The following is a 27960-nucleotide window of genomic DNA, read 5'->3' as shown; positions in this document are numbered from 1 at the left end:
TTTATAATTTAAGAAGTTGTTATACTTTATTATTTTTTATTTTACCTTATCTTTAAAACTAATAGTTATTATTTAAAATAATAGAATAAGGTTGAGAATATGGATATACACGTATATATCCATTGTAGAATAAAAATCTCTGAAGCAAAAAAATAGATCCCAATCAGTCCAATTTGACATGTGTAAGAAGACTTGGGAGCCTAATTTGTACTGATGACAATAAAAATAATTTTGGTGTGGTAAATGTTATGACCCACCCCTGCAGGCCAAGTAACTGAGGTTCTTGGTAATAGATCCCTTGAGGTGGATTAGAGTGAAATGTGTTTTTAGAGAGATAGACAGCAGGTTTATTTTAGAACCACTGGGTTGCAATGGCAAGGAGGTATGTAGCTATTTTGGTTAGTATCCACAGAAAAACAGCAATAAAAAATGTAAAGATATCACTTAAGAAAACATACAAGGAAAATAAAGAAAGAAGAAGACAGAATAAGAGTAGGTAGAGGAGAGGAAAGATATCACCACCCATGGATCCAGTGACAAGAGTTGATTGTTGCGATTTCATTGTCTGTTGAGTGAGGTGATGGTTCCGCCTTGATCCGTGAAACACAAAGTGCAGTGGGTTCTGTGTTGAGGTGGGAATGCCCAGGTGCCTCCCGGGGGCATGGGAAGTGTCACACTGGTACAACTGGGGATCACAAACAGCTCTCTGGTGGAAGGCCCTGAAATAAGTCTGGGGGCATTTTTGGGATCTTTGATGGTTTCTGACACCCTCTAAGACCCTGCCTCTCACTTCAGTGCAGTTGAGCTGGGTTAACCCCCATTAAAAGGGATGAGGCCCCTGTGTGCTTGTCTTCCTCAGGGTCAGGTGAGGCCCTTACTCCTGAGTCACCTGTGTAAGGGAGGACATTGCCATGATCAAAAGCACTGTTCCACCTCACAGGATCTGCTTCTTATCCACCTCTTCCCTTACCTGGCTCAAAATCAGCTTGTTGCTAAACAAAGGTGGTGGGTGCTCACCTCCTCTGCCCCTGGCCAGGGCTTCTGCAGAGCAGAGGTTTCCCCACCGCACACCCAAAAGCTCTGCTCTGCTCTAGCTGGGGAGCTCAGCAAAGCACCTGCTGCTTTGGCAAATGGCCTATCTTTTGAGTTATTAACCCTTAACATTTCAGTCTCTCACGTGAAAGAATGTCTCTGAAGCAGTTCCTAGAAAATGTCTTTGGCAAGATTACTACTCCTTCCTTAAAGATTACATCACATTAAAGCACCCTGTGGGAAGTTTTGCTCTTCATTATCAGATCTTGAGTGCTATCACACTGTCACAGCCCAGGCAAGGGTTCTCCTCGTCTCCTTGTGCACGGGTCAAGCCTGCTTAGGCACGCAGACATTGTGGGGTATGATACTTCCATTCATCTGTGCAGTGCTTTGAGGACTAGCAAGGGTTGTGCCTGATCTGTGTCTGCAGTCACGGGTGTGCTCACTGAAAGCTGCATCATGAATTATACCTGAGAACCTTTCCTCCTAGTTTGCTCCCTTTGACTTGGAGGATAGAATCAGGTGAATTCTGAATTATTTTAATATATTTTAAGCTGTGTCAGAACTTCTTGCCCTAGCTTACCCTAAGACTATTTTATCAATACTGCTTTATGTTACTAGAAATTCAGGGATCTAAGAAAAGTTATGTTTTGTTGCCATAGTGTTACAGAATCATAGAATCCTTTAGGTTGGAAAAGACCTCTGATATTAAATGCAACCATTAATCAAACACTGCCAAGGCAACCACTAAAACATGTCCCCATCTATGCACCTTTTAAATCCTTCCAGGAATGGTGACTCTACCACTATCCCAAGCAGCATGTTGACAGTCCTTCCATGAAGAAATTTTTCCTGTTATCCAACCTAAACCTCCCCTGGTACAACTTGATGCTGTTTCTTCTTGTGCTGTCAGTTGTTACTTGCGAGAAGAGACTTACCCCTACCTTGCTACTAGCAAGCCCCATAAAAACTCTTTTAATCCTTAAAGAATAATGAGCTTCACCTTGGGCAAGGTGAAAGAACATGTGAATAATGCAGAAGTTGCTACAGGCTGACAGTAAGTTAAAACACTGGTTCTTACTTACCAGAATGGAGGCCCATCTCTTCTTGGAATCAGTACCTTGTGAAGTTTTAGAAGCAGTAAAGCACAATTCAGATTTCATTATGGGTGTGCTTTCCTTCTGAATTAAAAGGTATTTTGCCAGTGACAATTTTCAGGTTGGATACTTGTGATGCAAGACCTGATGGCAGAAAAGACCATGATTATAATGGTTCTGCTTAATAAGAGTGGTCAGGGTTTTTTGAAAATAAAAATACCTTCTCAGCAACTTTCTAGCAGAGGAAGATGGTGTGTTCTGACTTTATTACCAGGATGCTTGCAGTAATTCCAGATACAGCAAACATTATTGCATCCAAAATGGGATTTTACAGTTAAATGATGTAATCTCGATTGCTCTGAAAAACTCTGTACAGCCTTTGAACAGTCCTGAGGGGCAATTTGGGATTGGTGTTACCTGGGAACATCACCTGATGTTCCCAGGTAACAAGGCACAGTGTAACAGGTAGGTGGTTTTCTCCCACCAGTTAGTCTCTAGCATGCAGTGCAAAAGGATTTTTTTGCACCACATAATTTGTTAGACCTTACGGCAGCTGAGGATATGGTCAGTGTTGGAAGCCCCGAGGTGTAAGTTACCCAAGTGTTGCAGAGCCCGCCAGAACACTGTGTTCTCTATCTGTGACACTGCCGTGCAGTGACTGAGATCCCTTATTCCAACATCAGCTCATACGGACTTTGGATTTAGGAAAAAATAGTTACCAGATTATTAATGTATGGAGCTAAATTGAGACCATGTTTTAAAATTGCCTTCACTTAGGTTCACTTGGTACTGGCTTCTGATGAATAGGATGTTGTCTTTAACAGCTCACTGGGATTTTCAAATACATCAGTACTGAAGTTTGAAAAGTGCTTGTGCTCCTTGAGGCATGGAATATAAAAGTAATTCTGAACAAAATTCTGTTCTTTATTTCAGTTTCACTGATGACATGCAAATCAGAATCTGTTGACCACTGGCTGTTCCAGAAATGATGTCAAAGCCAGCAAGGGAGACTTGATGTAGTATGACTCAAAACCAGAAGTATTTTGGTAAGTCACATAACATGCATTAAATAGTTGAGAAAGTGATCATTCGTGATAACAGGTAATTTTTTCTGCTCTTTGTACCTAAAATGTACTTTCAAGAAACACTGCTAAAAAGCACATAGACTGTTCACATTTTGGAAAGTGTTTGTTCCTTCAGAGGCCGAGAAGACCAAACCTTCATACAAGGAAGGCTTAGAACATCCTGCCACAGCCTAAAGTTGTGGAAAACTCCACAGTGTTTCAGCGTGGCATACTGGTTTTGGTCAAGTGTAACACAATGTTCTTCCTGTTTGTGCAACTTCCACCTTCTTTCAGAGTTATTAATTCACCTGTTTCAATTAGACCATCTTTCTTGGTAAGCCTGCACTACCTCAGCACATCAAGACTATTCTCAAGTTCAAACAGCATTGAAGAATATCATGTGCTTGAGTTTTGCATTGCTTTCCAAAATACATATTGATTGCAGCAGAATTTAAATAAAACAAGTCCCAAAACAAAATATAATTCTTATGCATTCACTATGTAAATATGATTTGCAGGGTTTTAGTATCTTTCTTGAACCCTTGAAAGCTTGGTTTTTAAGGTGGTATGCTGTAATACTGTAAGTTCTTGAATGTAATGGTGCTATCATTCTGCATGCATGGTTCTTATATACCTAGAGGACTCTTTAGGGGTGCTAATACAGCTCACAGTACTGCTTGACTTTCTTAAAGCTTCTGTGTTTACATTGGGGTTGAGAAGTCACACATTTTCCCTTCCCACCAGTAGCAGTCACCTCTGACGTGTATTTTTGCTTTCTTACATTAACACGTGTGTTACAGAGTATCTGTGCAGGTGATTAAAAAAAAAATGCTGTGTAGCACTTTGGTGTCACTGGAAAGTAAACAGAGGTGTGTACCCCACTCAGGTGAGGCTTCATATGAAAATGTAAGATGTCACTCAAAGGTAAATTGCATATGTGTCTAAAGACAATTTCTGAAGAGAAAATAATTTTATATTGTCATGGGCTCCTATCCTATTTTTACTAATGTCTCAGATTTGAGAAACAACTGAAACAGAAGCTTTGTCCTTACTGTAATACCAGGGTTTGAGACAGAGCACGCCCTTTTTGGAGGAGTAACTCACATAAATTCTTATTTTTCCACCCATAGAACTGTTGTATATACCTCCCATCCTGATTTTTCTCCCCAGAGTTTATCATCTTCTATTCAAGACCTGCTGTTCTCTATCCCAGTTTGGCCCAAGTAATAAGTAAATATTAATGATATTCCCTCAGTCATTGTATCTTGCTGCTGACATCTACGTAAGGAACAGATGATGTCCAGTGTTGCACCACTGTCAAGGCATGGAAGAGTCTTCCTTCACTTTCTGGTCTTCCTGATGTCGTTCCAATTCTAGTTGACATTATATGTCCTCTGGACTGGTATGCACATGCTGTTCCCTGCTTGTACGTGTTCCATCTGTTTAATTAGAGCCATGGAAGACATCTTCTGCACCTGAAGATAATATTTCTTGGCACTGCAGCTGGAGGAGCAGGCATCCACCCTAATCTGGGATATGACAAAAACAGCAGAGGCCAGCTGAAGGAGGGATTCCCAAAATCTTGATGTATGTCTCATGGTACTTGCATGAGAAGAAAACATCTGCAAAATGGCTCCAAATGCATTTGTCTTTTGCAAGTGCAGAGCCTGGGACAGAATTGGAAACAGCTGTAACCCCTGCCTCAAAGAGGTACAGATCATTTTCTATAGGAATGCTATCCCAGCAAAGTTAATTGGGCAACTCCTGATCTAAGGTATTAGTGTTTTATTATCATGATTTTCTTCTGACAACCACACATGAGCATTTACATTAGAAGTGCATCAGAAAAGGTCATAGTTACTTAAATAAATAAAGTTGGTGTTTTGGAAATAAGCAATTAAGTTATGAAATAAGTCTCTTTTCATATAGCTGCTGGCTTTGATCCTTTTCTGCATTATTTAAGACCTAAGGCTCCAGAGTTAATTCCTGGTGTCAGATACAGGATGTGGCCCTGCTGTGGTAAAGTGTTGTGTGACCTCCTGCACCAGGGACAGGGCAGGCTGCAGTCTGATAACAGCAGGCCCTGCTCTTCCCTAGGGTGGAATTCCTTGTCTTTGCAGCTCTGTCCGTTCGCTCCCATCCTTTCCTGCACAATCCCTTTGGCACTGGTTTCCTCTGGTTCCTGCCACAAAAGTCTGGTCACAGCAAAATATGTCTGATTTCTATCTTGATTGGCTTTTCCAAGGCTCTCAATACATTTGCTGCCTCCTCTCCACCTCCTCATCTGTATCTCCAGGTCTGAAAACTGCCTGCAGAAAACACTTGACTGGAAATAGGTGCCATAGGTGCCATCATGTGTCACCACAGACAGGGGAGTGGTCAGCATGTGCTCCAAGACTCTGAAAGCCAAGTGGAAATCTGCAAGTGGGAATTTCCCTTTGTATTACAGTCTGTCAAAAAGGGATTCCAGGAGTTAAAAAAGAATTTCTGTGAATTTGAATTGCATTCATTTTTTTTAAAAAAAGTGAGTTAGTGTTTACTGTAAAGTTCTTTTTTGACTACAGACTGCAGAAGGATGGAAGCAAAATATTTGAATTCTCTCTGTAAGGCAGCTTCTTTCTCTGTGCCTTTTTCTTTACTCTGTTTAATTCCCAATACCTCAGAGGCACAGTTTCCTCCTTTAGCAGGGACTGTGACCTTAAAAATAGCTTGCTCCAAAGTAAACACAGAAAGAACCTACTTCAATTGTTTCAAATATGTGGTAAGTAACCAAAACTATGTCCATGCTAAAGCTGAAATTCAGAGTCTTTTAGAGCTGCACCAGGCCTTTTGCTTCCCTGAGCTTTTGTATTCATGCTGGCCTCTGTCGCTGAAGACATTGGTAGATCTTGCAGTGCCATTGGTAAGTAATTTGTCCTTACCTTTACCACTCTTGCAAAATGTTCAGAGGGGACACTTTCTCTTTAGGTGAGGGCCAAGTGTGGCACTCAGCACCTATGGAAGTGGTGATCCCAGGCTACTTCCATGGCATTCTAATGGGCAGGACATCCCTGCTGCCTAGACCAGCTGGAAGAGTTGGTGATTTATTGAGCAGAGAGCTTGTTTTGTCACTTTTGCTTCTGGCTGTAGGCGTCCACTCTGGTCCAGCTGCAGGAGGGAGGCAGGACCCTTCTGCACTGGGGCTGTAGTGCAGCCACATCCATAGGCCTCTCCTGCCACCCCTGCCTCTGCTGCCCTCACATCTGCCCACGGCTGGACCAGAGCTTGCAGTTCCTACAGAAGCGTTTTCCAGGAACAGGACTTACCATCAGACAGATTTAGTGGTGAGCCAAGTCCTGACCTGTTCAGTAACAAGGCTGGTGGCCGTGTGTTAAAGCAGCTGTGAGCAGCTGTGCTCTACATTTCACTGAGGAGCCCTTGGTATTGTGTAACCAGTAAGGACAGAAGGACGGGAGAAAGGACATTCAAGTCTTCAAATTAAATCCCTTATGACAAGCAAGTATTGCAAAGGAGTGTTTTCAGTCTGGCCAATACCCTTGCATGGAAAAGCTGGTCAGGTCTTACAAACACCTCTCCCTCGGTAGAATTGTCTCCTTATCTTGCTTAGGGGGGGGTCTAAAACTGGCACAGATGCAAGAGTAATAGTTAAAACACAGGTGTTCCCTTTACTTTTCATCTTGCAGAGGGGATCTTTCTATCTCTAAATAAACTAGCTATTTCTGTGTGGTGTAGCAAATATGTAGTCACTTGAATATTTTCCTCTGAATATAGTCTAAAAGCATTCATTTATTTAGAAGGAATATGTATTACAGTGTTTTGAAGCCTCAGAAAAGGACTAAGAAACTTACGATTAGCACTGACAGCTTGGTTCCTTTGGGGTAGGGGAAAGAGGAGCAGTTGAAAAAGGAGCAGGGGGAAACGTCAAAAGAACATTTTTTGTACTTTTCCATCTAAGATGCAGCAGGGTTTGGGAAGATTTTCTTGATCCGTTGTGTTAGCCTGATCCACAGGGAACTCATTTTGAAATTGAATATACCAAAGCATTTATGATTTACAAGGGGTGGGGGGGAAGCCTTAAAAAATATCTTGTGTTTAATCTCTTTGTCACTATGAAAATATTGACAAAAAGTAAAAGAATGGTCTCCATTTAGATTATTATTCTTGGCTTATTTTAATGATTTCTTATTAAGGGCAAACTCCTATTAAGATGTGAGATTAACTCTTTCACAATTGCAAAGGAATAAAATTGATAATTACATCAAACTGTAATCTATTCTAAAGTATGTAATTCGTACTCAAAAATACATAGTGTGGCTGACGGGGGTGCTTTTAAAGGTAAAAAAAATATATTAAATAAGCTGTGCAGAATTTATGCTGCAAAATATCTTCAAAAAGCAGCTTCTGTGTAAAATCAGAAATAGTGTTAATGACACAATTCTTAAAGGATTTCAGAAAATAAACACTTTATGGTGGGGAAAAAAAAAGCAAGCATGAAGTGTTAACTACAGAGCCAGCACAAGGGTTCCTGGGACCTTAGCTCCATCCTCTCACAGAAAGCTCTCCATTTGTGGAGTGTGCTTTCCCTGGCAGTCAGCGAGCCCTCTGGGAGCCTGGTTTGAAGGACAAGTGCTCCCAAAATGGGCAAAGCAATAAAGAAACTGGAGTTGGTGCAGCACAGCAGCTGCTGATCCAGCCAGGCTGTGCTGCTATCAGTTACCCTGGGAGCCCAGGGCTGGCTCTGGGGGCATTCACTGTCACAGGAGGAAGAACGAGGTCGAGGTCCGTGCCAGAACTGCACCTTAGGATGTGCCCAGAGTGGGGCCCAGGGCACTGCCTGGAGGTGGCAGCACAAGAGATCAGGTCTGGGGCCCAGCCTCCTGCCCTGCCACTGGTGCTACCTGTGCTCATTAATTCAAAGGACTCTTAGGTAGCAGAAACTCATTAATGCTGGCAGGAGGGTGATTACCTGGCTCTGGGTTAGTAATGCAATGCGTCATGTTGCAGAACAGCCAGACCTGAAGCTTAAGCTCTCTGTTATCACTTCAGAGAGACAGATGTTACTACTGCCAGCCCAGAATTCCTAAAAGAAAATGCTAATTTAAACTACTTACTCCGTTAAATTCCCGTTGAATTAGCATTAGTAATGAAAGTAGTTGCATTGTTATCACTGTAGTATCTGAGGAGGCTCTTGGCCAGAATGTCATATGAACAGGAATGTCTGCTGGGATATTTAATTTCATCTCCCATGACAATGTGAGATTGTTCTCTTTTGTACATCTTCTGTTAACTCTGAGTGGTCTGGGTGATGTTTTGGTATGGGCAGAAGTTCCTCCAGGCCAGCACAAAGTACACAGTAGTGAAGTCCCTGTCTGAAGAATGGCAGTGTGCAGGGACAGCAGAGTTAGCATTCCACTGCAGGGAGACAAGATGCTCACGATTTCCTTCCCAGAATTTCCCACCGGGCTCTGGTTGTATCTGTAGCCAGTACATCTCCATGTCTCTGTAACCAAGGGAGAACTTTAGGATTGTTATTGTTACTCACCTGGTCCTGCAGAGACATCCCTCCTTGGAGGCTGTTTGCTGAGATGTGCAGAGGGTCCTTTTTGAGCCTCTCCCACAGCACATTTCACCTGGTCTCAGTGGTGCAGAGCTCTCAGCACTTAATGCTGTATCCTTTCAGTACTTAGATTATGCATCATTATACTTTTACTGGAGCCCAGTGAGGAGACACAGGTTTGGATTGGTTTGCCATGGGGACCCAGAATGAAGTTTGAGGTGTAGGAGGTATTGGTAATAAAGCTTATGAAAGGTAGCAAGCTTGTGCTTGGAGTTGTGAACCAGAAATACCACCGTCCCCACAAAATTCTTTTGGTGTGCAGGATTTGCTGGTTTTGCCTTTGGCTTCTTTTGTGTTGTAGTATTTTGCATCTTTGGAGTTGTGGGGTGGATTTCTTTGTCTCAGGAACCAGCAGTATCTTTACTGCTCAAAAAATTTTCTACACTTAAGAAAAAAAAGCATGTCAAAGAGATGTGCTATAAGTAACACAGTCTTTTTGTTCCCATTCCTTGATTTTCAGTATGGTTTCTAAACCTTTTTCCCAATATTTGGGGGTTGGTTTTTAATCCTTTTTCTCATCTGTCTGTAAACATCTCACTTTACCTTTCTCTTTTTCTGCTTACAGTCCTTTTCTTTTGCTTCCTTCGTGCCACCTCTTTTAGGTAAGTCAAAAACACAACAAGTGTGCCTCTGCCACCCTTCCTACCGTCTTTATTTAAATTGAAGTGGAACTGAAGGGTGTGTAGACCTCTGCTTTTCCAATGTCAGCAGGTGAAACTTAGTATATTCTTCCCAGGAGCACATGCAAACATTTTTTTCCTAATCTTTGTCTTGCTGTGTTTAAGTCTGCAGCTGCTGGATTCCACTTTGAGTTTCAAGTTCAAAGGTATCCAGACAGTCTTTGTGAAATATCACAGAATCCACTGAACTTCACCTGGGTTTGCAGGGAAGTTTTGTCAGGCCACAAGTTTCCCACACTTCCAGGGTAAAGCCCTGTGTTAATTCAGAGCTCTTTTCTCCCAGCTCACATTAGAAATATCTTAACTCCGAAGGATCACAACCTATAGGAACTTCTTCCTAAAATGCTTTCAAGTTTGTAGCAAAACTCAGAATTGCTTCCACAATTTTTGGGGTTTGTAACAAAAGCAAAGGACAGCTGTAATCCAGGTTGATTTTAAATCCATGGCTTTAGAGATGGGTTACTGGAAAATGTTTGTCAACTATAGGCTAAATTCTTCCCTTTTCTGAGAACATTTTACCCTGCTGTCCCTGGCGGTTCTGAGTCTTTTTCTTTTAACATGGTCAGGCTTTCTGCCATTTCTTCCAAGAGAGAAAGTTTCAGAATTTGCTTCTTGCAACTGCTTTTCCAGGTAGCTGGTTCACTCTGCTGCCTGCACTCTGGGAGGGGTCACCTATCCTTGTCTTTTGAGGGCCAGCCCTGCCCCTTCAGTCGCCTCTTCCTGGCCCTGTGAATATCCAGTAGCAGCATCACACTGGAGAATGAATGGAATAAAGGGAACAGAAATGCTTTGGCCTAAACCCTTTTAGCCTCAGCGTACCTGTGTGATCCTGTGTGTTCAGCGTGCCTTTGTATAGGAATGTACCTCTCTTACCTTTTGGTTGGTTTCATTTCTACATTACAAGTCCCTCAAAATCAGAGCTGCATAAAAATTAATAATGATTTTTTTTTTTTTGCCTTATATAACTCCAGGGTGTTGGGGATTTTTTACATCAGCCTTTCCAAGTACTCCAGTAGTGCAGCTGCTTTGTTTATTCTGTGTCATTAAGAAAAAGTAAGCAAAATCCCCTCAGCCTTTTTTTTATTTGTACCATAGTTTTTCTGTGTTAGAAAGTTGTAGGTTTTGGTTGTTGTTTTTTAGGTGGTTTGTGTTTTCTTCTTCTCTCAGGAAACAGTGTGAAATATCTAAATCTCTAAACCAGTAATTTGGCAGGTACCTAAATTTTTAATAAGTACCATGTGCTTTGCAGTCTTTCCTGAAGATTTGCATATTTGTTTCTAAGAATTTATCAGGTGCTAATACTGTTAGAAGGAGGCTGGTGGACACAGACTTAAAGAAAATATATGCCTGTTAATTCTTGGTGCTTTTTGCTTTTACCAGCTCTGGTGTTACTTTGTTCAGCTCTAGCTGTCCCTGGCTTATTACACATAAGACAATGAAATTTGAATCAAAAGTCACTTGCAGAGATGGAGGTGTAGGCTCCATTCTTTTAAGTGTTCATTTGCTGGTTATGTTGAAAGTGTTTTCAGAGTTGTGCAGAAGACTGTGAAGTTCCTGAGGCTGTAATAGAAAACATTGGTGTCTGGACTTTCAAGGGAAGAATGTGGTTAAGATTACAGTGACTGAGTCAGTGTCAATGGGTGGTCCTGAGTCCATGTGGCTGCCAGAAAAAGAGTGTCTGCTCAGAAGGGTGATGAGCTGCACTCGCCACAGTCAAACGGCTGGGAAAGGGCTGCCCTGGACTATATTTTTGCCTGCTCAGTGGCCAAATGCTGTCAGGTGGCTCCTCAGTGCTGCATGGCTTTGCTATAAATTAAATAAAGGGTTTGCCTAAAAACTGGGCTGTTGTAGAGCTGCATGCTCCTTTCGTCCCCGTGGGTCACTGCCTTTCCCTCAGCGCGTTCCCATTGTCCTGCTCAATGAGAGTTACAAAATGTCTGCCTCACTCCCACCGCCATTTTCTAGCCTGATTGTTGGATAATTAAGACTGTGCAAAGTGGAAAATAAACAGCATGGCGTGGGGGAGATTTCAAAAGGAGCACCAAATCTGCATGTTTTGTTTAGATATTTAATTGTTGCCGACTGGCTGCGTTTAAACAAGTGACTTTACAGTGTCTGGAAGAAAACAAGCTCCCAAATTTGAGGAGCTGACCTTGGGTAGATGCCATCAACTGTTCTTTTCTATTGGCATGAATGTGCTGCTGGCAGGGTCTCCCTGTAGCTGCAGTCTCTCACCCAGCCCTGAGTCAGAACCTGCTTACACTGTACTGGGCCACCAAATTATGGCACTGTCGTGGTTTAACCCCAGGTGGCAGCTCAGCCCCGCTCCCTCCCCTGCAGTGGGTCTGGGCAGAGAATCAGAAGGGTAAAAGTGAGAAAACTCATGGGATGAGATAAAGACTAAAAGATAAAGCAACACAAGCAAGGCAAAACAAGGCATTCATTCCCCTCTTCCCTTGGACAGGCAGGTGCTCAGCTATCCCAGGAAAGCTGGGCTCCATCACAGCTTGGGAGAGTTTGTTCTCTTGGGAAAACAAACACCATCCCTCCAAATATCCCCTCCTTCTCCTCCCCCCTGCTTTGTATACAGGAGTGCCACCTTAGGTCCGGGATGTCCCTGTGCCAGTTGGGGGCAGCTCTCCTGGATGTGCATCCTCCTGGATGTGTATCCCCCCAGGCCTGTCACTGGTGAGGTGGGAGAAGAGCAGAAAAGGCCTTGGCTCTGTGCATGACTAAACTAAATAATCACTAAGACATCCCTGTGTTATCAGCCCTGATCCAGCACAAATCAAAAACACAGCCACTACCAGCTACTGGGAGGAAATTTAACTCTACCCCAGCCAGAACCAGCACAGCCATTTATTCCAAATACTATTTACAGCCTCTTCAATAATCAAGATTTGATTGAGAAAATATACGGTATTTAAAAATAAGAATCTTCAAAATAGCTGTAATTAAGCTTCTCCCATAGAGCAGCACATAATATTGTTCAAGAAAAAGAAAGGCATCAGGGTAGACTACAAATATGCTGAAATCAAACTAAAAATGCATGACAGGAATTGAAGGGACACTGTGAAGTTGTCCTGTTGTCCTAGGAAAGCAGTAACAGCTGTGTGAGGAGCAAAGTTAGTGGCATTTACTCTATTTCTCTATGAAATGCTCTGGTTTGTGTGTGTAACATGGGTGAGGGGGATGGGGAAGGGCACTTTACATTCACAGGAGGGTGCAAATTCAAAGCTGTTTAGAATTCTGCAATATCTTAATGATAATAGTTAATCCCAGTATCAGAATAGTACTTCTATTTTTAAAATGCAATCAGTCATTTTAATACATTGCACCCTTAGTGCCATACACCTCAAAAATGATGTCTACAGCAGTAAAAATAAAGCATCTGAAACCCTTTCGGTAGAGTCATTCTTCCTTTTTTTCTTACCCATCTAAGTACAGTAAAAGCTCAACACTGCAAGAAATATCTGGAATTACATAACAAGGAGTAAATCCTCTAAACAAGATTGATTAGCAGTCTTGAACTGAGTAAGGAGAGATAGAGAAACTGCTCCACCTGACTAAAGTTATCTAAAAATACAACATACACTGTTTAGTTCTTGGGATTTGGTTTTGACTTTTGAGGTGGGAGTTGTGTTCTGTCTTTTAAGAGGAGTACAATGAAAATTGCTCCTTTCTGTTTACTTCTCAGGAAGGTGTCCCATGTCTACCATGCTTTTACAGAAAACTGTTAATGTACAGGTGATTGAGGTTGTAGGTAATTAAAGTTCAGTTTCTCTCTCTGCTACAGTGATTCACACAAAAGCACAAGAGAGTCTTGTACATCTGTTCCTCATCTGCAAAATAAGGATTAATGCTTCCTTATCATTAGTGCTTATAAATTACTTTGAAGTTCCTCCAGTGTGCTTCAGATATATCTGTTACTATTGTTGGTGATGAAAATGTGAAATACATAACTCAGACATGTTAACAGCATATTAACTGAGAGGATTTTTAACACAACTTGAATATAAAAGTATCAGCACCATATTCCAGCAAATAACCAGCTACAGTGAGAGCATACCTTTACATCACCTCTATTTTCACTTCCACGTGGGTTTTCTCAAAGGTGAGTTTTTCCATGGGCCGCTTATTTTCTGAGACTGACCCTCAGTCTTGTTTTGATCAAAAGCTTTGCTTTTTTTATACAGGATCAGCAAGATCCTGTGTTTTCAGTTGTGAAACTGGTAGGACCACTACATTGGACTAAGAAGTTAAAAATTAATTTCAACCATTCTTGTAGTGATAAATGGAGAAGTTTTGAAAAAGATTTTTGGTTTCAGTTGAACAGTAGCCTGCACAAATAGGTATTTATATAACAAAAAATAACTCAATGAAAGCAAGTTTAGTTGAGGTAAAATTGTAGCCAAAAGCACAGATGATCTGCACACAGATCATAGGTTACAGAGTTAAGACATCTGGATTTCTAGTCAATTCTCTGAAGGTGTAACTAGGAGTTAATAAGGTTTGCTTTCCTCTTCCAGAAGAGCTTTTTTTATGTGGTGTCTGAAATCTGGCTTCCTGAGGGGATTAATAAGTGTTTTTCCAATAATTCAAAATAACTGCCTTGAAAATACAAGGCATCTTAGGATAGTCCTTCCTGACCTTATGTATTCATAGAAGCAATACTGTAATTTGTGATTTGCAGATGTGAGTGCATCCTTCCTAGGGACAGCTGTCCTAGCAATCAGGATATTTGAGCCAATACTTCTTTAAATCATTTGCCTTGATATCTAAGGCAGTATCTGAAATGATTTTTTTTGAAGTAGCAGTAAAGAGGGCTTGTATTTTGTGTTTGTCTGACCCAACAGGTCTCCTCCCATTACATATTTCATTTTGATGTTGATACACATGCTTTTGTAAATTATTGCACATTTTTATGTCAGATAGATTTATAAGTATATATGGGTTTAATTCTTACAGCACAAATGAAAGATCCTCTTTTAGGGTTTGTGATTAGTGCATGTTGAATTTATCCTGCCATGCCATGTATTGCTTGAGGGGTCAAAGGCAGAGTGCCACAGCAGAGAATTATCAAATGTCTGATTCTCTTTGTCACACTTTTCTGAAAAGGAGATGTTGGATATAGGAAGGGCATGGCACTGAAAAAACTTCAGTTGTATTTCAATATTTGAAGCACCATTTGTGCAAAATATATACACACACACACAACAGAATTGTTTAAAGCAGCAAAATACATTAACAACCTCCATGAAAAGTTTCATATTCTTTCATTAAGTTCTTGATATTCTTTCTCATGATTCAGGTTTTTTATTATTTTGAAGTAAGGCCTTTCTCTTCTGAATGTAGATTGCAAGTTTTTGCAAGTAGTTCACAAGAACTTAGTTTGACCAGTGTTTGGATACCCCCAAGGCAGTAGGAATACAAGCTAGTGCCAGATGAGTGACAGCTTTCATTCCTTTACAGAAAAGGTACAGAAGCAGTCATACCAGCTTTTTAAACAAAATTGTAAAACTTGCAGTGCCCATGATTCCAGAAGCAAAAAGGCTTGCTAACATTCAGCATCAGCTCCCTTAGGCTTCTTCACTTTTTATTTGGCTATTTTGTGTCTGATTACTGCTTCTTGACATTACCAAAGTCATTAATTTAAAAGATTTCAGGGGGAGAACCTCAAGCAAATTATGGTATTTTAAGGTCCTTACCATAGTTTCCCTTTGATATTAGACACCTGTTTTCATCTAGCAAGAAGGGATTTTTAGCTTCTAATCTATTAGGTTGCAGTTGGGATAACATTAATAGATCTACTTAAGATTTAGTCTGGTATCCTGCTACAGCTATAGGCCTTTAAAAATTATGTTGCACACCATACTTGTCTTCATCTCTAGATGGATGGTTTTGGGGGGACAGCCCTTCCTGAGAGCATGTATTATTAAAAAAGATAGAAATGAGTTATTTGTGTATTCCCACATGCCTTATTAAAGCCCTATGTATTATGTTCCTGTCTTACTCTACATGTTGCAAAATACTTAGTCTGCTTATTTCATCAGTTACCATGCAGTGTGGATAGCTGAAGTCACGACAGCCCTGTTAATCCTTTCAGTCCTAATACTTGTAGTAGGTTTTGTTTATGTTAGAAAGATCATAGTTTTTCTTACATGAAATACCAAGTACGTGAATGTTGCAGTTGTTATATTCAGAGCCTAGATGATTCATTATTGATAGAAAGTGGTGTTCCTTTCTTAAAGGAAAGGGCTGTTCATTTGGAATGTTCAGTGTTACAGTTCTCTTTCTGATGAAGATGATTTGGGGTTTGGTTTCCTTTTCAGCAACTAAGGATCATTCTAGCAAAAAAATATTGATGATCCACAACAGGGCACTCTCCATATCAAATATCTAGATGACAAAGTGTTCTGGGATTATCATACCCCCAAATGTTCTTAGAGGAAGAATTACTACCCTGTAGACTTGGTATGTCCCAGCTTATCATCCACATTTTGTTTGTGTTTTTTTCTTTGCTTTTGTAGAAGTGTTTTGTATGTACTGAAAGACATAGAAATTAGGAGACTTGTACTTTAGCACTTGTATATATAGCACAATGAAAGATTGGGGGAAATGTTGTGTTTGCCAGCAGAACTGGTATCCAAAATTTATGCATGTATAATATATGGAAATACAAGAAAAACAGTTAAAATACAAGGTAATAGTTAAATGTAGGGCAGGGGAGTTAAGCTTTTAGATTTCTTTAGTATTACATCTTTCAATATTTGACTTGCTGTATAAATTTGGGGGGCAGGTGTTTATTTGGGATTGTTTTCGGTTTGGGGAGGTTTTTATTTGTTCAGGTTTTGGGGTTTTTTTGGTGTTGTTTTAGGGGGGTTGATTTTGGGTTGGGTTTGGTTGGCTGGGTGGGTGGGTGGTGTTTTTTTCTTCTTGTACTTCTTTGTGTATGTATTTTACAGGCTCTGACTTTCTGGCCAGAGCAGACAGAATTACTTGATGCTGAGAACATTGTTAATTTTATGGCCCATTTTCACATGGAGATTGGCTTTTACTTCCCCTTTCAGTCTTTATTCTTCATTCAGTTGTTAGTAAGGTTTACTGAGCAAAAACACTGGGTGTATTATGGGACGAAATCTAATCAATGCAGCACTAAGGGACAGTCCTTCAGAGTCCTCCCTATGGCTGTGAGCCAGACTAGAGGTTACTACGAGGTTACTCTGTCTGACTTTCACCAAAATACCCATCTACTTCTGAAAAGGCTGCTGGCCACCCCAAACATGTGTAACAGAAGCCTCATTAATATGAGCTCCCAATATGTATATACACCTGTTGTAGCAGCCCCCAGCACAGAGCCTGTGTTTCCTATTTTAAACACTTTGCATGGCTGTCTGCATTCCCTGCTGTCTGCAGCTGCTGTGCTGTGGTACTGCAGGGCAGCTCACAGGCAGTACCTTCAGGGAATGCAGGAGGCTAAAGAAAGTGGTGGCAGATGGGAGTGGACCTTGCCAAGTGCTATCTTTCAACTTAGATTGTCTGAAAGATTCACTGGCTAATCCAGACTTTGTGATACAGAAGTATCCTCATTAGTCATGGCTTCAAGTGTGCATTTCTTTAATGCCTGCTCCTTATTCAGGTATTGATGCAGAGAATTGCATTGACATATGTGCAGGAAATCTTTATTTGTTTTGCAAGACTCTGCTTCCTAGCAAACTCTAGCTCTCCTGTTTGCAGAGTTTAACTCTTCTTAGAGTTGAATTATTAGAAAGATACATCACTTCCCTAGGGCATTTACCTGTTTTGGCTCTGAGTTCCAATAAATCATTTGGCAGCAAAATGACTCTTAAGATAAACTTCTCCCCTTTGATGAAATATTTGTTCAGCACATTCTACAGTATAGTTTATGTCAAGAGTTATACATCTTCCTTGTTAAAGACAAAAAGCAAAGGCTCAAAACCATTATCAGACGGTGCCGCTGATTCAGCAGAGGCACAAAAACTTCACATATCCAGTAAGCCATATATTTTCTGGCCCCCTCGCTTGGTTTTCCTGACAAGCACACTGGGACCTGCCTGCCAGTACTTTTAGCCCGTGTCATATTTTGTGTAAAACAACAGTAAGCTCTTAAGGAAAGTATACTGTTCCTCCAAGCAGACCCTGAGAAGCCTCAGGTGCTCTTACTTGCACACAGGTGGTTTGCAAGGAACACCCTCCCCTCAGCTGTGTGGCTCCTGTTGCACTCTGAGTGGACTGAAATATCTGCAAGCAGGCACACCTGCTGTTGCTTTCACAGTTTTCATAATTGTTCTCACAGGACCTCATTGATAATGCCTGCATTTTGGTTTTGCTTCTAAAAGTTTTCCATGGAAATTTCTGGTAAGATATGAATCCTAGCACCAGGTGTTGATGCTAAGAGGAGACTGCAGTTCTAGTGGCAATGAGCTGCAGTGAATCAGAGACTGAAGGAGCTTCAGTTCAGTTTCAGCTCTTCCCTATCTGCAGTGATGTACTTCCTGCCCGTACCATGTTGCAGCATTTGATTGTGAATTGTAGCCTGAGAAGCATGTGGCAGTTTCTGTATGCATGTATGTTTAAAAAAAACTTCAAGAGAAACAGCCTGCTCAGTTAAAAATGGTAAGAACATAAGAATTCTGGGCTAGAGAAGGGTCTTTTTGGCCTACTATGTTGTTTCCAGCAGTGATTAGTAGTCTGTGCTTATGGAAAAAATACAAGTGCTAAGTATATGGAATAAATAATCAGAAGTGTTGTGGCTGATGAACTCAGACACTGCATGTGCAAAATATCATGGGCTGTGGCTGCAACAGGTCAGAGAATTCTTAGGAAAAAGCCTGGATTTGTATGGTTGGATCCACAGTCGCATGTTGGGCATAGGGACCAGCCACAGAACAAACACCAGACAAGTCTGGGACTAGGCCCACAGGTTCCAGCCATTTGCAAATAATCTGTTTGTAAAGGCATTCATCTTCAGTGACAGTAAGTACAAGAATGTTCAAATGCAATTAATTACTAACTTACTCCTAATAACTTTAGTAACCTGCTTGTTTCAATAATGGATTTGATTTGTCTGGTTTCTTTTTATATTATTTCAGCATTTCACCCCATTTCTGTAGTCTTTGTAGGTGTTGGACTCGATGATTCTTGTGGGTCCCTTCCAACTGAGTGTATTATGTGATTCTGTGTTTTGAGGACTCAGATTGTAGAAGTTATTTTCTGTTGTTAGTTGAAGTGGCATCAAGTCACAAAAATTAGCATTTTGCACAAAAGCATTGGAGTAAAGTTGGAGTCAGGCTGTAGAGCTTATGAGGACAGGAAATAACTGTAGTTATTACATCTCAAATGTCTTTTGCAAAGATTACGTATTCCAGAGAAGGTTAATAGCCAACACTTTCCTAAAATGGGATCGGTGGTGCTATTTCATAGAGATCCTACTTCAGTGGGGTTCCAGTCAGTCATGTTGTTGGGCTGGGGGGTTAATTAATCAGAAAGATAATTTCTCCTTTCTTCCCACAAAAGAAACATGAATTGCTCTACAGTAAACTGGGAGTTTTCCATTTTAGCACATACCAAGAGTCAGTTCTACATGTGGTGCTCCGTACTCCACTACTGTCGTGATGTGTAAGAGTAGCGTTTCAATAACCATGAGTTAAAACAGCAATCCTGTTCTATTGCAGCCTGCCATGGTAAAGGGTGGCTTATGCCATTGCCCTTCAAAAGCTGATACCCAGGTTGAGCTGAACCAAGCACACTTGATTTCCAGTGCCAGCCATTAATGGCTGAGCTTATCATTAGTGCCGTTTTTTGGTGCACTGCATTGGTGAGGAACCACCAGCTCTGGTGGTTCTGGGCCAAAACTAGATGTAGACTTGAGCTTAACTGTCTTGGTGTGTAGATATCAAGTACAAAGGAAATTCCACACTCTTTTTCTAGAGCAGCATTATCATTAGTTCTCTGACTCTCAGACTGGGTCACTTGCCTGTCTCAAAGACCACAGTTCACATGTTCCTGCTGCTCATCTCTTTCTGCTTTTACTCATAACTTAAAATATAGTTCTTGCTAAACAAGATAATGCTTGTTGTTTGGGTACAATATCCCTGATGATCAGTAATGCCCTCATTCAGAGTAATACATAAACATATCTTTGAGTTCCATATTTCAGCAAGCCCTTGAGGGCCCTGGAGTGCAGGCATTGTGCATTTCAGGGTGAAGGTTCCATATAATGTTTCTTGTTGTGCATTCTCATGTTTCAACAGAAATATATCTGGCAACTGTTGCTCTACTATAGCCAGTCTCAGAGAGAGGGTTTTCTTATTAACTCTCCGGAGAAGAAATTTAATATGACCCAGTCATGAAAACACTGACATTACTGAATAAAGTCCTTCATGTCTAAACATCTGCAGGATTGTAGCCTACTGTAATAATGGAATAGTCTGAAAACCATGTCTCTAAAATCTCAGTGTGGCACTGTATCAACACATACTCTTTATACAGCCTTAAGGCTATCAAGTTTGAAGAGTTTCTTTATCTGTACCATTTCTATCCCATCTTGTGTCTGGACATTTTTCTGCCTGTAAGTTCCCATTGGCCAGATGTCTGACTGAGACTAAAGATTATTTTCATGCATTTTTGTACACTACCTATATTCTGTTTTAAGGAAAAATATACACATGCATTTTTTTCTTTATTAATAAACCGAGTGACAATTTAAAATTATTTCAGCTGTTCAGATTGGTACACAGATGTACTGCCACATTTCAGAGTGAGTTAAATAGAGAGCAAAGCATTACATCACCTACAGAGCTGAGGAAGAGGAGGTGGTCTCTGACCACTAAAACAAAACAAAGCAGTGCCAAAGTGGTGAGTTTGAGAAAGACAGTCCAGACTGTTACCTCTTCTTCTAGATTGTGTGGGGAAACTCTGATGCCTTACTGCCTTTCATTCCAAAGCCAGGTATTGTCCCACAGTGGGTAACCCAATCCTGATTTTTAGGATGCTTAACTCTTTATAGGACTTTGCTCTCAGGCGTAGCAGTGAAGAGAATACTCGCTTGCATTTACATCTAATTTAGGTGCATGTGTAGATAATTGTTACTCCTAAGCTGCTGCTATGGAGAAAGAAGAGGCTCTTAAGGGGATGGTTCTGGGTATGTTAGAGGTGTACTGCAGATTTCCCTCTGAAAGACCCTGTCTGTATCTGGACACTGTACTATCCTATCACCTTCAGCTGAGACAGTAAAAGTGAGCTAGATCCTCTCTGTCTCTACCTTTCTGTTCTGTAAACAAAGGCAGTATTTTTTCTCCTGTGAGGTTGGCGGATAACATTAAAAAGAAGTTGTGAAGCACGTGGATATTGGTGGTCAAAGACTGAGAAATGCCAAAATGAGAGATGTCTTTTGTTAGAGGAAAGCAGTTATTGAAGACTGACTTGGAATGGATTGTTATATTTATCCAAATTTTGAGGCTGTTGTGGAGAAAAGTAACCTTTCTTCATAAAGCAGTGGCAGAATTAGCTGGAAAAAAAGGTAGAAGTGGTAAGAAGTGAATAAATTTAGCATGTGATGTGATGAGAGGGAGAACAATCACTGCATCACTTCTTTGGAATGACCCAGAGTAATTTATGTTGCATGTGCAAGGGATGAGGCCCGGGTAATCGTGCTGTGAGTTCAGACAGCACTCAAAGGGAGAGTTCCAGAGGTGGGACAGGGCTGGAACCCACAGTCTTGGCGTTATCAGTACCATGCCCTTGAGCTCATTTCAGGGTCAGTCTCACTTGTGAGAGGGTTAACATTTACTGAATATTTGTTCCATTACAGGTGGTGTTCCTGCACAGTTTAAGTGGATATAATTGTTGAGAGGGCTAATGTTTACTGAATACCTGTTCCACTAAATTTGGTGTTTCTGCATAGCTTACATGGATATAGTTGTGACAGGCTCACCATTTTATAATATTTGTGCCATTAGCATTGCTTATTAGGGACTTTGAGTGTTATTATGGACTTCTAGTGTTATCTCACCCTAATCCACACTGAGGAGATCTGTGAATCTCAGCTCCCCTTCCCTTCTTATAGTGAGGGCATGAGGGAGTGTTTTTTTTAGGTTCCCCATAGTTCTATCACTATCACCATGCAAGAAACCAGGAATTGTTTTTTCACCATACTGTATGTATTTTTATATGAGATAGTAATTTCTGTACTTGACTATGATTACACAGCATATGTAAAGATATTACTGACACAAATGCATTATCAAAAATGTTAGTGTCCCTGCTAGTGAGATTAAACTGCTGAATTCTACATTTTAGGCGTGATTTATACCCGATGTATTGATGTCTGTGATTGATCAATTAATTGGACTGTAATGAATCTTTCTGCTGGTGATTGGTATAGTAATTTTAAAGGTTGGAAAACAAGGATGATATTACGGGGTAAAGGTTGAAATATTTTTATCTGGTAACTTTTCTTTAAACTCACTTGGCTGTGAAAGTAGAGAAAAGTTTTTTTTACTCAAAGCTTTCGAGGTTTGCAGCTATTAAATTGACTGGTCTCAGGAACTTGTCACAGTGCTTCCCTGAGGGTAAAGTCATCCCTCCACGAAGTGCCATTCATGCCCTACTTACCCTCAGTTAAGGCTTCCAAAATAAGTTTGCAGTGGGACACTGGCCTTCTGAAACTCAATCCTCACCTGCAGAAAAGACTTTGGAAAGCTTTGTTTCGTATCTGTATGTCTGTTCCTCACTTTTTCCATTATAAGGATAACCAAATTTTTTTTTTCTTTCTCTCTCTTTAGAAACAGAAAGAATTACTTGCCGGGGAACCAAGTTAAAAACTAAAGAACTGAAGATAGGCCATCTCTACAGAGGAAATTACAAGGTATGCATAGTAATCACACTGGAGATTAATTTCTTGCTGGTGCTTAGGCCTTCATGGTACATTAGTTATGGCAATAAAGTTTAAACACAGTCCTCAGAAACATTGAAAAATATGTTTGGAAAAGACCTTTTTTATTCTGTGTGCTTCCTACACTAAGCAAAGCAAGTATTTATTTGGTTATAAATATCTTTGAGATGCACCTTTAAACCCATTACTGTGCTGAATTGTAGCTGTGTTTCTGCAGGTAAATGGCAATCACATTCAGTGAATTGTTTTTTTGGCTGAGGCCAGTAAAAACAACTCTTCTCCCAACACTAAAATTTAAATCCCTCCAGATACTATCAATGGTCATTCTTGAGACTTAAAGTGCTTGTTTCATGGACTCATTTAAATCACTGTATGCTTGGTTCAGCAGTGTTACCATTTTCTCTTCCTCATTTATTACCATCACAAGGAGATGCACTTAGAACCTGTCTTGCATTTGCATGCATTTGAACTGCATTTGAAGAACGTGTCATTTTACATTTCTCATCCTGAAAATTTGTGACTTAAAGGATGCAAAATCAGCACTCCTAACAACTCCTGCCTCTCAAATATTTTCTATAAATTGAACGCTTAATATGTATCCAGTGACTGCTCAGAGACCAGCACAGGGCTATATGCCACTTAAGTCCTGAGGTTAAATGTTACTTCAGTGATGCATAAAATTTGTATTGACCATCTGCCCAGCATTGAGTTGAACCCATTAATGAATAGGTCTCCCAATATCACTGTGAGATAGGGAATTATGATCTCCGTTTAACAAGTGATAAAACTGGGCCCCAAGGTCTTACGTAACCACTTCAAGTCCTACAGGACGTGTCTAATAGAACCAGTAAGGAAGCCCAGCTCACCTGACCTGCCATCCTTCCTACTTGGACACCCCTGCACCTGGTATCCTTTTCACCATGTTCTGTTATCAGCAGCTATACACTCTTTATGCACAGTTTCAACCATCAAATTCTATTACAAAGAAACTTAAAACACAGCTGATGTGACCAGTGATTCCTTCTTGTCCATAAAGAACAACATGAGACACAAGGCAGCACAAACTGCACCAGATGGCCTTCGTAACTGGAGCAAGTCAGCACAAAGTGACAACAGGGAGAGCTGTTGTGACCTTCCTTTCTATTTTTTTTGCATAATGTTGAGAGGAAGACTATGCAGATCATGTAGTACAGAGAGGAGCTGCTGATAGAGGGCAATCAGTGCTTTGCCTTTTGTAATCTTGCTCAACATTTCTTTGATTTCTTTAGTAAATGTCAGGTCACATGCTTGCATTCTAAAGCTGAAGTATAAATCATCTTCTCAAGTGACAGAAACTGTCATTTTCCCTTGCAAAGTATTTTTCTAACTGTGTCTTATGTAACTGTTACAGTTGTTGACATTTTTCTTAAAAGCCCTGTTGGTTTGACACTCAGGATTCAGTATAAAGCTATAGACTTGGATAGAGAATTCTTCTGCTTTTGTTTGTATCTCTTCTCCTTTCCCATGAGCTGAAGAAAGAAATATTATGCAACTCTGAGTCATGCTGTAGAAAGGTGTTGTATTTTAATATCATTAGAATTTCAAAAGAAGGAGAAAGATAAACCTTAGCATAGGTGAAACCGAGAGTTAATGTGCTTTAATTATAGAAAGTGGCTATTAAATTTTGATGGGATGCTATGACTGATACTTCAAATAAAATGTTGATGTGGCGAAGTAGGGAGTGTCGATAATGAGTTGAGTACTAGAGAAAGCCTGTTGATTTTTATGGAAAATATATTTATAAAAAATACATGTTCTTTAACCAAATATGTTCTTGTGGAGCTATCCATAGGAAAGAATCAGAGTATAGACTTTTTATGTCTGTCTTGGCTTGTGTCTACAAGAACACAGTCCTATATAGCTGTGTCTTGGCAATAATGCAGGCTGATAGTACTTGTCCACGTGAGATGTTTTACTGTGCCCAGTTTAAGGATGATTCTGATTCCTGCCTTAAGACTGGTAATCTAGCGTTATTAATCTGCTTTCCCTACCCTTTCATGCCTGCAGAAAAAACTATTGATACATCTTTCTGACAGATCTTTCTCAGAAGAAACAGCTGCAGAATGTGGAATCAGTTATGTGAAATTCCTGTTGGCAAGATCTTTGACCCTGAACTTCTGCTAGATCCAGCTGAGTGATCAAAGAGAGAACTTTTGCAGGTATTCTGTGTCTTCACCTTAATGAGAAGCAAATTATTCTGGAATAATAAGTTCAAGAAACACTTGTGTTCCTTCTGAGGGAATGCTACAAGGGTGATCTGGAATGCCAGGAGCTTGGTCTTGAGTAGGCCCATTAATCCCATCCAAGTCCAATGTTTTATTTAAATTTTAAGCAAGTTAGAGACCTTTATGGTAAGTGCGGGGTATTTAGGACTCTCAAGATATCCTAGGTGTCTGTATTGGCATAGTTTTCATCTCTCAAAACCAGCATCTGAATTGTTTGATTAAGTATCCTGTGGCTGTCAAAGAATATTGCTGAATCTAGAAAGGAAAGTCAGGTCTTGATCCTAACATCTCTGCTTTATAAAGAGATACTGTCTAATAGCCTTCACAGTAAACAGCTGAGCTCAATACAGACACATGCTAGAAGGGGCACTAGTCCCTGTTAAGAGGAGTGAAAAGTGCCCTCCTCAGTCCCATGACTAACAGCCAGACTCCTCACTGATTTAGAGCAGCCTACCCTGGCATCTGTGGCATCTTGTGATCATGACTTTGAGGTTTGTAGAATCACAGTTCCCTTCCTGTCGAAGCCAGAAGCAGGAGATGGTCTCTGTGAAACATGTGCCCTGTGTCAGTCTGGGTACTTAAACAATCTTAGCACTGAAGCTTCTCAAAGCTGGTTCATGGGCATTACAAACTTGTTCTCCTCAGAACATAGAGGAGGAATACAATATTTTACAGGTGAGGAAGTGCAGCACAGTTGTGAATACTTTAAGATGCATAACCTCAACAGAAAGGGATAGATCTTTAGAAGTTGTCAGTGTGGGTCAGCTTGTAGCATTTTCAGGGAGACTGACAGCCAAGTTGCAGTTTGCCTTTGAAAAGTCTGATGAGTTATTTTAACATCTAAAGAAGGCAGAAGAAATGAGCTTATTTTTTTGAAAACTTGACCCAAGTATTGGCTCAAGATCATGAAAGAAATACGTGGTCCAGTTGGTAAATTAATCCAGCTCACTTAAATTTCTGTGTGCCCAGAGAACCTTCCTCTCTCCCACCTTGCTCACTTCCCTATTCCAAAGATATTTTTTGCTGTACTTGGAAGGCAGTGCAGCTCTTCTGTGCTAATTAAATCTTTCTTTCTCTTACTGCCAGCTGTAACAGAGGGAAAATCCCAATAGGACTGTCAGAGAGTCCTGTTGTGCTCATTAGACCATACTGAGTCTGGAACCCTAAAGTCTCCAAAGGCTTACTGGATAATCTCTTTTTAAGACCTCTGTTGGTACCAGTTATTTCAAATAGCAAGCAACTATCAAGTCTCAGGAATCTGCAACAGTAGGTCTCCCCAGTCATTGGATAAAACAACTTGAAGAGACCCCAGTGCCAAAGGTTCTCCAAGAGAGCTGGAGAGGGACTTTGGATAAGGGCCTGCAGTGACAGGACAGTGGGGAATGCCTTCCCACTGCAAGAGAGTAGGTTTAGATTTAACATTAGGAAGAAATTCTTCCTTGTGTGGGTGCTGAGGCCCTGGCATGGGTTGCCCAGAGAAGCTGTGGCTGCCCCATCCCTGGAAGTGCCCAAGGCCAGGTAGGACAGAGCTTGAAGTGACCCAGGATAGTGGAAGATGTCCCTGTCAATGTCAGGGGCTGGAACTGGATGATCTTTGAGGTCCCTTCCAACCCAAATCGTTCTGTGATTCCATGATTCAATAGCCCAGGAAAAAGAAAAGGAGGATAACTGAAATTTATGGCTGGAGCAAGAAGTCAGAGGGACCATTTCCAATTGTTTGTTTTAAGAAGGTTTTTAAAGGAAAAATATTTTTCACTGGCGGGTTTTTTGAATGACTGCACACACGCACAGCTCAGTATTTGCAAGGCCTGGAGGAACACATTTTGATTTTCTGATGGAAGACTGCAGTCTTCAGCCCTCTCAATAGTAGAACATTGCAGCCTGGATTTCCTGTTGATGTTTCTAAATTGAACTTTAATCAATCTTGAAAAAGGATTTTAATAACCTGAATTATGGTCCCCAGTGATAGATCTTCAATATCAGAGTGAGCCTAGCCATACTTACTTTTTCATATTCAGCATTTCTTCTGATATTTTTTGCCACCTGTTAGGAATGTGTATTTTAAGAAAACCTCAGTTTAGGGAGTGTCTTTTCCCAGCAATTTTTCTGTGTTTAAGTGGAATCTTTTTACATCATTCACATACATTTTTCTCATTTTGAAGCAAATTATTTTTTTAGGAACTCCTGGATTTCAAAATCTAAAAATGGAAATTCTGTTCCCTCTCCAATTATGACACAGCATTTGTCAGTCACACCAGATGGGGAAGATGAGCCAAGAAAGCAGCATAGATAGTCAACCAATTTTATTTTTTCATGTTGACGTTTTTCTGTGAGGAGGCAAATGTGCTTTTTGACTCAATATAGCGTTTTAAGTCCTGGCTTGTCTGTTCAGAAGGACTTAAGAGTTGGCTTTAATAAAACAGAGTGGAGAGATTAGAAAATTCAGAGCCTTTCTGAGAGAACAACAAATACCTGAAAGGTGCTGCCTTCATTTTTGACCAAGAAATCTGATTAAACACCCCATAACTGAAAACAGGATTTTCCTTTAGTGCTCTTTGTGCATAGTGTTTTATTTGCTGCAGAAAAGATTCTGTACAGTGCTGATTCTCCAAAGCAGATGGCAAACAATGATTAACCAGTTCCTTCCAACTGCTCACTCATGAGCAGACACCAAGTTGAACCAGTTATTCATATTGAATTAAGCTTTAAAAATATCATGACCATAAATGTTCTCATCTAAATGGAAACTTTCCCAGAATAATGCACTTGGGGCTGGATGGATATCTTTAAGCATATTTCTGGTGGCAGAGGGTATAAAGAAGTAAATTATACTAGGATACGGTTATAGTTCTTGATGTAATTTAAAATTATTCCATTGTAAGTAAAATAGTGATGCACAAGGGCAGGACCTCTGATCCACGTGCATTTGCAAGGCTGTCCTCCGCAGCAGTAAGTGTCTTGTGTGGCTGCTTAGTCTTACTATCCTGTCTAAAGCTTCTTTTACGATTTGAATGGAAGCACTGCTCTAACAGTAGTATCAAGGATTTTAGATTTATGGCATTAAGAGCTAATGGGAAGCACATTTGCTGGTACATTCACATTCCTAAGCTGTTCTACTCATAGCACTTCAAGACCAAGTGAGGCCTAGGATAGACAAAATTTAAAAAAAAGAGAGAAAACCTTTTAATATCAATAATTTGAGAAATGGTATAAATACTGTCATTGGCGAGATCATAATGAAACAGGCTGGGGGGCAGCTGTGTAGGAAGCAGCTCTGTGGAAAAGGATCT

The 27960-nt window shown here is 40.5% G+C and overlaps 1 protein-coding gene across 16 annotated transcripts in view; it reads left to right on the top strand.

Moving 5' to 3' along the window:
• The window catches only part of LOC144246307 (uncharacterized), a 304135-nt gene that overhangs the window by 239629 nt on the left and 36546 nt on the right, over window positions 1-27960 (top strand). For all 16 annotated transcript variants that reach the window (XR_013339981.1, XR_013339982.1, XR_013339983.1 and 13 more), the window contains 2 exons: window positions 3063-3175; window positions 22297-22379. Coding sequence is in view for 13 of the 16 variants with exons in the window: in XM_077783235.1 (XP_077639361.1) it covers window positions 3151-3175; window positions 22297-22379 (108 nt within the window). In the remaining 3 variants the exon portion in view is untranslated. The remainder of the gene's footprint in view (window positions 1-3062; window positions 3176-22296; window positions 22380-27960) is intronic.

This window comes from Lonchura striata, chromosome 5 (genome assembly GCF_046129695.1).
Source record: "Lonchura striata isolate bLonStr1 chromosome 5, bLonStr1.mat, whole genome shotgun sequence".
Lineage (NCBI taxonomy): Eukaryota > Metazoa > Chordata > Aves > Passeriformes > Estrildidae > Lonchura > Lonchura striata.
Note: the sequence above shows the minus strand (reverse complement) of the source record. Positions and strands in the feature narration are given on the sequence as shown.